The sequence below is a fragment of the Crocodylus siamensis genome, chromosome 7, assembly GCF_052110815.1.
Source record: "Crocodylus siamensis isolate JL-2025a chromosome 7, ASM5211081v1, whole genome shotgun sequence".
Classification (NCBI taxonomy): Eukaryota; Metazoa; Chordata; order Crocodylia; family Crocodylidae; genus Crocodylus; species Crocodylus siamensis.
Window position 1 is genome coordinate 10,990,170 of NC_143401.1, and position 12,697 is coordinate 11,002,866.

Sequence of the window (12,697 nt, forward strand, 5' to 3'; positions counted from 1 at the left end):
AGATGTGTTGGTTTAGTGATGAACATGGTGCCCCCAAGTGAAACCTAGGAAGCCAGGCTGGAGTGACTGCGAAGATTAGTTCAGAGCGCTGGCTGCTGGTTGTTTCTAAAGGAGACCTGGGCATAGAAGCAGAACAGCTACCTGGGAATTCACAAAGGCCTCCAGCTCATTTCTAGATTAAAAAAAAAAAAAAAAAAAGTTTAGAAGAGCCACTTTTGTCTTCGCTGTAGTAATGCTTATCCCAGAAGAGAGAGGTCTGTTGGGATCGTGCAGGTTGCAGCACACATTGGCTGAAGAAGATGGAGGACCTGGGTCAGTCTCTCCTTATTTCAGAGTGCTCATATTCAGCAAACTTGTATGGCAAAGGGTTTAATAATGGCAAGCCATTACAAGTGTCTGAAGTTCCCACTGGGTTCAGTGGAAGTTGAGGGTTTCCAGCCCGTCAGAATCAGGCGCTAGGCTATCATTGTGATGTGCAGAGGAGGTCTGTTGTGCTTCCTTCTCAGATGATCAGGGGACACTGTCATAATAACTCTCCTATTATGTATGCTTGCTCAGGTGTAGATTTGTATGATTTTGTCCTACGTGGCTAATGGGTTTCTCTTCAAGCACAAGTGGCAGAGCCTGTGTTGTAGCTCCGTTTTGTATCCCAGGAATTAGCCACGGTGCACAGTGACTGGCAGCTGTGAAGTGGAGGGTAATACGATTTACATCCTTGTTTCAGGTCATTCGAGTAATAGGCAATGGGGTAGGTCTGCTTCAGCTGCCTCCTCACTTTGATGGGGAGGTGACCACACTCTGCCTTTTCTCATGGATCCCAGGGACGCCAAAGAAATCTGTTTAAGAAAGAAGCATAAAAGCAAGGGAAGGTGATTGGGGACGGAGCACAAGATTGCAAGGAGAAGCTCGGGACTGCATGCAATCCAGATCCTGGAGATAACCTGACTTCAGAGTTTTTTTTTCCCAGAGGGTGAATCCCAATGAGAACGGTGGCACTGAACACCCTAAATGCTGGGGACCTTTAGAAATGTACCCCTGGTTACTACGAGGTTCTCGATACACATTGTGTTGAATGTTGATTGTTCCTGTAGCGCTGTTTCCATCTCTATGACTGTCCTCAAACCATCTGCTTTTCTTGCAGACCCTCTTCAAGCTGCTCACCCCAACCAGCCCCTCTCTCAGATGCTGCAGCCCTTCCTCTCTGTTTCTCTTGTGCCCAGTGCATTGTGGAGAGAGAGGAGCAGTATGCTGGCAGGGTGCTGCATGGCAACCCAGGAAACAAAGCTAGAGATCACTTGCTGGACTGAGATCTTTTTCATTTTTGAAAACTGCCTGGTGCATCTTATTATCAGGATTCACATCCCATCAAGGTTAAAGCCTGCCATAGGATGCAGTGTCACATCCCTTGCTGTGCCACAGCAAGTGAAATATCCCTTGGGTCCCCTTCCCATATTTCAGCTGAAGCCCAGTGTCACCTGCATCCCAATCTGCTGCTGCCCTCCAGGGTGCTGTTTGCTGACCTGTGCTTCTGCAGATCAGCATCACCCACTCCGTTGTTTCCCTGAAGGATGCTGCTGTCTCTGGGCTACAGCAGCCCTGTCACCTGCATGCCAGTACGTCTTCTCCCTGCAGCATCCTGCAGCCTCCTGCCCTGCCATCCAGCCAGAATTTTTGTCCCCCTGCAAGAGAGCATGGGAGTCTGTATAGACAGATGCTTCCCTATGTGTTGGAGGTATGCCTCAGCCCCAGAGAGAGGAATCTTGGAAAGAAATGCCTGCATGGCTTTGACTGCCGGGACCACTGAATGCATTTACTCAGGCAGCTAAATGGGTTGAGGTTCCCTTCAAGGGGAAGGCGGGGTCTTCCCAGGACATCTACTGCTAGGGGCATTCAGAGAGCAGCCGCTGTTTGTTGGACTGCTGTGCTCTGAATGGCTTCCTTTTACTGGAAGAGGCCTGAGGCACCAGCTAGCTGGGGGTATCATTAAAGGCAGGCCTGTCATGACAGAGAATAAAGTACAGCAATCAAATTCTCCCCCTCCCAGGAGTCCAAAATAGCAATTTAAGGAAAGTATGTTAAGCTCCCGGGGGGGGGGGGAGGGGGACATGGGCCAGAAGCTCAGCTGGCATAAAGCCATGGACCTCCATTGACTTTATGGCTTAGTTCATTTGAAAGGAGCCATACTGATTTACACCAGCTGAAGATCTAGCCCCCCTTGGTCCCGTCAAAATCTTATTCTTAAAAGTCTCTATGGGTGAATCTCATGCCAATGTCAAACTGGAGTAACTTCATTGCAGTTACTTTAGATCAGTGGCTCTCAAGGAGAGTGCTGCGGCACCCTGGGGTGCCTGGAGATCCTTTCAGGGGTGCCACTGGGTGCAACACAATGTTACATTGCTTTTATACCCTGAAATGCAGCCTTCTCAGAATGTGATAGATGTGCAACATGATTCACAAGATAAACCTAGAGATTTCAAGTAGGGCTCTGTAGTGTTAAAAACATTCTGACCTGTTACGGTCTTTCTGAGTTTTTTGCAACAGAGTAGTTGCTATATTATTTTTCTATAGTCAAAGCATGAGTGGAAACTAAAAGCTGGGGTTTTCTGAGGGGTACCTTGAAGTTTAAAAACCTTGAACTGCTTTAGATTTACAAGTGCCCACCCAAGATCCGGCTACGTCCTTCAAGGAGCAGGTGCTGGAAGCAAGCATGTGTCAGTGGGAGGAGGGTGCTGAGTTGCTTTAATCCCAATGGTTTTATGGTATGTCTGGCTTTAGCAGGAGGAAATGGAGAGGTGGTTTTCTCCTATACCCTAAAATGTAGCCTGCTCAGGATTGGCTTGACACAGAAGTTGGATTCAGACTTGCTTCCCCAAATTCAGGGCTGCTTGAATGTCTGAGCAAGTTGCAAATTTTTCTGCAAAACAGGCTTCCATCAGTCAAGGCTGGTTTGGCTGAATAAAAATATTCCACAGAAATGTGGGTTCTAGTGAAAATTTGGCAAGCTGGTGGGCTGACCTGTCCTGGGTGGCCAACCCTTGGGCTGCTCACTTGTGTAGCTGGTGGGTGTCCCAGTAAGGCGGCTGGCCAGCTCCCAGGGGTATGCGAGATGCCCAGTTTCCTGGCTGGCAGCCTGGAAGGGGTGTGAACTGCTCTGTTCTCTCCTCCCTGGCCTGGGTGCCTGGTTCCCTCAGCTGCCTTGCCTTGCCTGCTGCTTGCCTGGTTTCCCAGAACTTTACAAAGAATTGTTCTATTTTTTCCTAAACTGATTTTTACAATTGGTTTTTCACAGCTGCTTTCTTGTGATTCAGAACAAAGGAATTGAAATGGCAACATTTTCCTGAAACACAAATTCCCATTTCCTGCCCAGTCCCAGAGTTTGGAGGCTCTGGAGGATTTGAAAACATGAGTCCTGGTGAAACAAGATGCCGTGCCCTCCTGAAGCTGCTGCTTTTCAATGGGCTGGGCTGTGTACACCAGGCTGGTTTCTACCCCTAGCCATTTTTTTTCTCAGATCACCTTTGCCAGCACTTATTACCATGGTTTTGCAGATCGATTTTTGCTTGGCTGGCATGTTCAGTGGCTCTCATCATTTATGTTCATAGTTGCCGTTTATTTTGGTGGATTAACACAGGCATTGCTGTAGTTGCAGTGTAGCAGTGCCACATAAGGTCTCATTGTCAGTCTGCTCTGTGATGTCTTTTCCAATAACAAGGGTTTGTCAAAGGACCTAGCTAGCCCATGGCTTTAATCCAGGACTGTCCAACTTCTGCGTGGATGGGGGCCACACATCACATGCAATTCCCCCCCATTCCCCCCCCTGCACACATGCACACATATATTGCTAGTGCGCCTCCAGAGGCACTAGTGGCAGCAGTTGGCAGGGTGATGATGAGGGGAATGGTGCCAGGGCGGAAGTCAGCAGGCTGCAAATTAATCCCTGATGGGCTGCATGCAGCCCATGGGCCGTGAGTTGGCCAGCCCTGCTCTAAGCTGTTGATAGTGCATATTTTTATGGGGGGGGGTATGGGAAGAAAGGCCTTCTCTGGTGCACTTGGCTTTCGGATGGTCATTACCAGCAGTAGAGATTTCCCTGTACACCTGTGAGTAGCTCTCCATTAACAAATTTGAAGAACAAAGGCACACGTAGCCCATCCCCTGCTTTCTAGGATTTCCTCTGGGCAATTCTGCATTGGGATGGCTTTCACTGCACACTTCTGATGCTGCCCTGCAAATGAAGCAGAATGAGGGCACTTTATTGTGAGCAGAAGCCAGGGGAAGAGGAATGGTGGTTAGCGAGAATTTTTGTTTTCAAGGTTATATAAGCAGTTCAGTACCTCTGTGTGGATTCATATGCCCTGTAGTACACTACTGGAATATAACAGAAGGCTGTGCGTGTAGATGTGCACTGCTGCCCATCAGCGGGGTGTGCGCGCGCATGCATCAAAGTCCATTATTAGAATACAAAGAGGCATGCATAAGCATGGCTTGTTGTGGGAGCTGGAGAAACATTCACTGAGGGGGGAAAAAGAGAAAAGAAAAAACAATGTGATTTGACAATCCTGCCTTTCACAGCTAGGGTTTAGTGAGGAATCCTTTCAACCAGGACAGGTGAGTCTCCAAAAGAACGCACTCCTCCAGTGCCATTACAGGCCAGGCTAGAGGATGAGCAAATAAAAAGAGCATACACGTGACCCTCCAAACAGGCCTGCTTGGACAGAAAGGAGGGGGGTCCCCATCCCCATTCCTGTGATGCATAGACTAGTTTATTCAAAGGCGATTCCTGCACATGTCTGGGCCAGCCACAAGCATGCCGGCGTGTTGCCTTTCATTTCCAGCTTCTTGCTTTCTTTCTTCCCCTCTCTCCCCTCGCCTGCCTCTCCACTCATCCACCGCAGAGTGAATGGAGCAGTCTGTGGCCTGGTGTCATCTGAGATCCCAAATAATCCTCCCCCTCATTACTCTGGAGAAAAGCTGCTTATGCAATTTCTGCTGTTCTCTTGTTTGCACGCTTGCCAGGAGGAACTACTATTCCTATTCCTATTACCCGTAAGTAATTGTCATTCTTTCTTTCTCTCTCTCTCTCTCTCTCTTGCTCTGCTGCTCTCTGCTCCAACAAGTTTCTTTTTCTGCCAAGTAAATTTAAGTGCCTCTTTGGACTGTGCGGGGAAAAAATGCTTCTGAAGTATGTGGTGGCTTCCAGAAGGCACTGTAAACACACAGGGTCAGGTTTCCAAGGAGCTCTGCTCCCTTTGAGGCTGCAGGAAAGAGGCCAAATTTTTAAAAGGGCTCAACATTACAGGGAAATAAGACGTAGCAGGTTGGATGCCTGTGGTCCAGCCAGCCCTAGATCTTGTCTCCCTTGGTGTCCAGTATCACATGCTTCCAGGAAAGGCCAAAGAGCCCATTGGGCAGAACTGCCCCCCTCTCCCCAGTTAGACCTCACTTTGATTTCCAGCAGAGATCAGCTTCTGCCCTGAAGCAGAAGGTTTAACGTCATCCCCCAAATTTGTCATGCACGAGCCCTGATTGAAAATGAGCCCATGAGCATCCCAAAGGGATCCCCTGAGAGCCAGGAAATTTGGCTCCTTGGTTAGCTGCCTAAGTGAGAGCCCAGCTTTGAGAAAATGTGACTTCAATTGTGGCTGCTGAGCATATGACTTCCTCTGTTGAGCTCCTGTGCAAATCTGGCCCAAAGGGCCTCATTCACCTTGGCAGCCAATGGGATTTCACCAGAGATGGATATGACACCCCGGCCCTGGGCTTTTTGTTTCGATATTAACTTTATTTTGAGATACTGGCCCAGAATTATGACCTTGAAGGTCACATCTGCGCTGTGTCCCAGCTTGTCCCAGGAGAGACGCTCCTACACGGGACACGCCGCCACTCCTGCCCTGCCTGCAAATGTGGCAGTGGAGCGGCACTGAGAATCCCCCGTCCCAACCCCCATGGCTGTTCTCAAGACCTCTCTCCAGCGTGCTTGAGAGCAGCCATTGAGGTTACCCCCAAAGCAGCTTGTCCACCACGTTTCCAGGTTGGCTGCCTGAGTGTGGGAGGGGGCCAACACATGCTGGGAGCATCATGCCCTGGGCACGGCCATTCTCCAAACACCAGATCACGTAATGGCTCCTTGCCATGTAGTAACTACTGCACATGACCGGGAAATTCTTGCCTTGTACCTGTGGTATGTTGTGCCACTGAATATGTTGGAGGAATGATGTTGTAAATACTGTGGAGGGAAGCGCTGTTATACTGTCAGTGTCCTGCAAGCTCACCTCTTGCAGCTGAAAGCTTATCCTTCAGTAATTTCAAACCTTCACACTGTCTCAGGACCTGGCCCACACCTCATGCTCGATTACCAGTGTTCCCATTGTCTCTCTCCGTCCCTGCAGGAAGTCGCTCATTGGCAGAGCTCTCTGGTGGGGTGGAGGGTGGGGGGCCGTATCTCTGCGGTGCTGCCCTCCTTCTCCACCTGGTCTTGCCATCATGTTTAGAGAGTTGGGTGACTTAAAAACCAGGTGTAGGTTCAGCAGGGGAGGGCAGGGTAAGGGAAATGCTGGAATACAATTCTGGATCCATATCTGGATCTTGTACATGGCTGCTTTATTTAGCAGCCCTCCTAATCAGTGGATTAGGGACTCTGATCCAGGGACTCTGGATTTTGCATGTCTTGTTTGAAGCACTGGAAAGAGGGAGGGGTTCTCAGCATGGGGGAATCAGGCCTTCTCCAGGCACCTGCCATTGAGGCACTCAGACTCACACAAGCTTTGAATGGTACAAGATCCATGTCTAAGCCTTGCAATCCAGGCACCTCTGTCAGTCTAATAAACCTCAGCTGGGCTAGGCAGTGCTTTCAATGAGGAGAGGGAGTGTTTGCTGAACCTACAGCCTACAAGATTGCAGCCTGTCATAATCCAGAACAGGCCATATTATTCCTATCCTTGTCTCAGTTCATCTGGCTGTGGTGTCCCTGCTGGCAAGTCTCAGGATATGGCTTTGAGGGAATGAAGTCCCAAGGAATAACTCCTTGAAATCAAGCTGTTTCTTGCACAGCATGGGCTACCCAGTCCAGCCAGGAGGAAGATGCTCACAAGCAAGTGAGACAGGCTAGTGCCTCACTCATGCCCCCTTTCCCCTTAGCTCCCCTGTTCTCTATGGACTGCAGCTAATATTTCATTCGATAGCTGTTATGGTAAAGAAGATGCTCACTGCAGTGTGCTTGGATGGCGTTTGCTGATTGCTCATTGACCAGGGGTAAATCAGTGGAGTAAGACCAGGAATTATTACTTTTTAACACTGCTATATTGAGTCCTCAAATGGTAACAAACAGCTTTTCTTACAAGCTGTGATCTTCAGGAGGAAGGGATGCAGCTTGTTTGGAAGGTGAGGTTTGGTAGTGAGGTAATTAACTTTGCCAGTGGGCACTGGGTGAGGAAGGCAGAGGCTGTGCTTTGTTTATGGGTGACTCAGGTTATTGTCAGTAGATATTAAGGGCAAAGTCTGATAATAATAACAGAGACCTCAACTTAGTCTTAGATGTTCATATTTAATGTTGTGAATTGATGCCTTCCCTTTTAGCCCCCAGAACATCGACTAGGAAACATTTTGGATTTCAACTCCAGGGTCACCTTTGACTGTTACAGGAGCTGCTTACTGCTTGGTGCTTTCGGATGTTAGGCCAGAGCTGTTGGTGCAAATATGGATGTAAAGCCCTGATGGAAGGCCCTCAGCTTTGAAAAATCTGATTGGCTTTTGTTTTCTTGAATGAACTAGATGTCATCGCAGTGGATGAGCATCAGTTGCATAAATGAGCATTCAAAAGGGACTCTGGATTTTGCATGTCTTGTTTGAAGCACTGGAAAGAGGGAGGGGTTCTCAGCATGGGGGAATGCCCTGCACCCTCCGCAAATCAGGCCTTCTCCAGGCACCTGCCATTGAGGCACTCAGACTCACTAGCCACTTTGGCAAATGTGGGTATGAACCTGATTTTCAGATGGGTTGCATTCCTGGGCAGGTTCCCCCACCCCATTTGTGTAACTGGAGGTGACATGTTGGGAGCACTGATCATTGCTGGAGCATTTTTACAAGCCAACAGTGCAAGCAATCAACCGAGATTCCTCCATGCCTGCTGCAAAATCTCAGGCTGCCTCTGAGAGTCAGGCTTGTGGTTTTTAGAGCAGTACCTGTGTCACCCTGGTTTAGCATTACGTGCATCTACTTTCCCTCCTATAGAAAACCTGTCAACATGACCAAGGCTACCATTAACTATCGCCATGAGAAGACCCACATGATGAGTGCTATTGACCGGAGCTTCACGGACCAGAGCACCCTGCAGGAGGATGAGCGGCTGGGCCTGTCCTTCATGGATACCCACAACTACAGCAACAGAGGTGAGGCCTGGGCCAGTAAACGGTGGCACTCTTTGATGTTGTCTTCCCTGCTCAAAGGGTTCATTAAGTTTATTTTTAAATCTACACCATGCTGCTGTAAGTGGTTGACCAATCAGGGCTGCAGTAGGGTGGTCTTGGCAGGATATCATCCAGTGTGTTAATTGCTTCAGGCAGATGCCATTGATTTCCAGCTGAGCATGAGCCAGACCCCATACTGCTCTGCCCATGCAGCAGTCCTTCACTGAACTGAACTTGACATCAGTCGTGTTACAATAGCTCTTAGATATCCCAGCAGAGATCATTTTATGCTGCGTGCAGCACTCTCACATAGGCTATAAACAGATGTCGCTTTTGTAGTGGGGTCTTCTGTGGCACTGTGTCCTACCACAGCTGATTCAACTGATTGTCAGAGACAGATGTCACCTGGGGCCATTGTCCTGCAGGATCAGGTCTCTGTTGCTTCAGGGGACCTGGGGGCAACCCAGGGAACAGTGTGTATTCCCTGCTCCACACTTGCAGATGTACTCCCTGGGATCCCTTGCAGGTGAATTCCTGGGGCGCACATCTGGAAGCACAGCCCAGGGAACCCCATGGCATTCTCTTGCTCTGCAGAATTAAATATATGCCCTGGGATCTCGTTCAGGGGAATTCCTGAGGTGCACATCTGCAAGTGAGGAGCAGGGAATGCATGGGGTTCCCTGGAGCACTCCTAAGTCTGATCCAGGCACCTGGGACCATTGTCCCACAGGATTGGACCCCTGAAGCCCTGGGAGTGCCTGTCTGGGGTGGATGGAGACTGTGGTCAGCTCCAGACTGCTCGCACTTTTGTGCTGTGAACAAGCTGATGTCCACTGCAAAAAGCTGGCACATACTATTGCTAGTAATCACAGTGCCACCATTTCGGGCATTTGTAGCATGGCAAGAGGTAGGGATGTCTGTTCACTCAGGTTTTATGCCTCTCTCTACATTTTTATAGTGTCACAAGGGTGACCTCTGCAGCCATAGTGGAAGTGAGTTTCTCCCTTGAGGGTCTTATAGTCTAAATCAGTAAGACAGACAAAGATGGGAAGGGAAAGAGAAGCAAAGTAACTTGTCCAAGCTCCCGCAACAGATCAGTCAGGGAGTGAATCCAGGCTTCCTGAGCTTTGCATGAGAGGCCTCTGGATTGGACTGTTCTCCATCCCCGCTTCAATTTTTTGAGAATGGAAGTCAGCTTTTCCTATAAAAGTGCTGTGTGCCAAAACCATTTGTACTAGAGAGTTGGTGGGCTCTAACTCTTCAATGCTGTCTTCACCCAGCATGATTCATACTTGATATTACATTGAGCCTTCCAGTCCCACAAGCACCAGCCTGCACAGTGAAAAGTTTGTCCTGAATACAGAATGTCAACTCACAATCAAATGTTCAACTCAGTTGAATGTAGCTGTGTGCCAGCATGGAAAGCAGATACCTACCTCTTGCTGCAGACACTCCTTTTAGCATGATGTGCACTGCTCCGCAGATCCTAGCAAATTCAGTGGGTTAATGCCCATCTCTGCATCCACAACAGTCTAATCTGAGTAGAGCCATGTGTACAACAGTGAAACTCATCCTAGAGATGATTCCACCTGCAAAAGGAAGCAAGAAAGAAATACACTCAGGTGTGACTGCATGTGGCCCGAGCTGCCAAATTCACATCTGGATCTTGCTACCTTTTCAGACCTGGCAGGTGTTGCTTGGATTGCTTCTAGGGGCCATTTGCACAATTCAGATCTGGATGCAAGCTCTAAGTGTCAACCCCCCAGTCTCCTCTCTCTCTCTCTCTCTCTCTCTCTCTCTCTCTCTCTCTCTCTCTCTAAATCCATGTACTGAACTTTAACATGGACAGTTTTCTGTTGATCTGAACAGCTGTGGGCCTGGAAGTGTTAAAGATGCACTGTGTTCATGTTAAAGGGAGATAGATAATTTTACACCCACTGGCGTATTCATCTCTGTGCTGATTTAGTTGTAAGATAATTCATTCTATGCCCCAGTTTCAACCATATGCTAATAACATCTGTTACTATAACTTCAAGATGCTGCTTGCACATCCATTCCCTCCACAGACTACTGGATTAATATGGTTCCACCATTGTCTCGCAGATAATAGAAGCCTGGAGGGCAAACTTTTCCTCCTTTTTATATAGCTATATAGGTGTATTATTTTTTTACTTACTACCCTATTGTGGCTCCTTGAAATGCTTTTAGTGAGACTGGTTTGTATGAACAGTCTCTTCTCTAAGCATCTGAGAGCCTGCAGCCCGGATTCACTGCTGACTTTGATGTGCTGAAGTCAGTGGAGTTGGCTCTGCTTCTGCCAGCAATGAATTTGGTCTTGTTCCTGAGGGCATGCGTGAGAAAGAGGCTTCTGTGTGAGGCTAGAAGCAAGGCCTGCTTCTGCTCCCGGTTACGCCAGGGCAACACTGCTACCTTCAGTGGTATTACTCTGTATTTATGCTAGTGATTGGGGAAGCAGAATCTGGACTGTAATACTGGAAGCCATAAAGTTGCTTGTTGCAGCAATAGAGAGGAATGTTAACGTAGCAACTCAAGTGGTCTCATTTGATGCCAAGTGTGGGGAAGCAGAATCTTACCTATCCCTCCTCGGTGACTGTCCTGGAGGGAAGCAGGCTGTCTCCCTGCTGACCAGAGGGCTTTTCCATCTGTCCCCCTGACAGGCAGAGAAGTAATACAGAGAAGACACAAGCCAGCCCGGTGGGATTAGACTCTCTTTTTTTCCCTAAGAGAAGAAATCAGTCCAGTACGAGCTCTGTGGTCTGCAGGGCTCTTCTACCTGTCCTTTCCCAAAAGGATCAAGCTCTTGCCTACAGGAGAGAGTGTTCTGTAGTGGCTAGAGGATGAACTGGGGAATTAGGGCTCATACGTTTGGTTCCCAGCTCTGTCCCTGAAGTGCTAGGTGACCACCGCCCTCCATACCGCAGCCGATGGCTGAAAGGCGCTTCTATATAGGATTACAAAATAATATGATGGATTTTCAATTGCATTTAGTCTGCTCTAAATCAACATGATTCATGTTACTGAGCAGAGGGGCTGCCCAGAGCCATCCCTGTCCCATCACTGCATTCAATCCACATTTACACTTCTGTCCATTGAAAGAAACATTTGCAGTCAATTCTGGGGGTGTTGTTCCACCTCAGAAAAGTGCGGGGGATCATTCATCCAGGGACTCAGACATCTACTGAAGCATCTGATTTTCCTTGCATGCTGTCGCTACTGTTTCACATGCTACACAGGCAAGGGGCAGCTTAGTACACCTGCATTAGCTTTTAATAACCCCAGAGATGCATACATTCAACTTCCCGCAACTCAGAAAGAAGTGGAAGGATGAAATTCTTTGGCATTTTCTACCAAATAAAAAAGAACCCTGGGAGCTTTGTGAGTAAGCCAGAAAGGATTGTTTAGAGGCGTTGTTAAGGTAACCACATCCAGAACATGGTTTTATAGTCTTACGGAGAAGCTACATGTCTGCAGTATGGAAACAACACTCCCATCTGGAAAACTGCTCCGAGAGAAGGCAATATTTGGGCATTATTGCTGTCTTGGCCACTTCAAAGAGCATCAGTGCATGCTGAACCCCAGCAAGGACCTAGCAAAGAGGTGATGGCTCATCATGAAAAAAGCAAAGTGGATCTGATTTTGGCTTAGTGATGTTCATGGAAATATTGAGTAAAGAGCCTCATTACTGGCAGTGAATGCTGTTTGAAGGCTAGAAATAAGTATGAATTTTTAACATTTGAAGATAATTAACTGCTTAGACACCTTGGTGGATGCTCTGTCACTTGAAGTCTATCAGTCAAGACTTTAGAGAAAATACTTTAAAGGTTTCTAGGTACCTAATTCTGAATTCAGTGACAGTTTAGTGTTTAAATCAAGGGGAGTCTGGTTGTGGACAGATAAAGCAATTACTAAGGTTTTGCTGCAAGAGTCCGGTGGATGACTTCCCACTTGGGAACTGATTAGTTGTAAATGTTGTGTGCTCCCATCCCACAATGAGTGAAGCCAGACTGGGACAACATATATCCGAATGAAGCATCTACTCTATTTTATTGTGGTTTGGGCACCTGAAACAATTACTGAGTGTCAAGCTGTTCTAAGTCTTTCTTTACTTTTCAGTATTTATGAATTGTTTCATCTAGCTATACTTTCAGACACCCAAGTACCTTAAAAATATTGCTCTAATTCTTGCTAAGAGACTTGATTTAGTTCAGACAGAGGTTGTGGGATTAACACACAAATCATTGTCCTGTTTATACAGGAAATTAGACTAGATG

At 47.8% G+C, this 12,697-nt stretch overlaps 1 protein-coding gene across 3 annotated transcripts in view; it reads left to right on the forward strand.

Annotated features, from left to right (window-relative positions):
- Positions 1 to 12,697, forward strand: part of PTPRU (protein tyrosine phosphatase receptor type U) — a 307,092-nt gene that overhangs the window by 229,199 nt on the left and 65,196 nt on the right. For 2 of the 3 annotated variants that reach the window (XM_090057145.1, XM_090057146.1), the window contains exon 15: positions 8,230 to 8,387. In XM_090057145.1, coding sequence (XP_089913271.1) covers positions 8,230 to 8,387 — 158 coding nt within the window. Of the gene's footprint in view, positions 1 to 5,016; positions 5,047 to 8,229; positions 8,388 to 12,697 lie in introns of all 3 variants that reach the window. The other variant, XM_090057147.1, reaches the window with a different exon arrangement.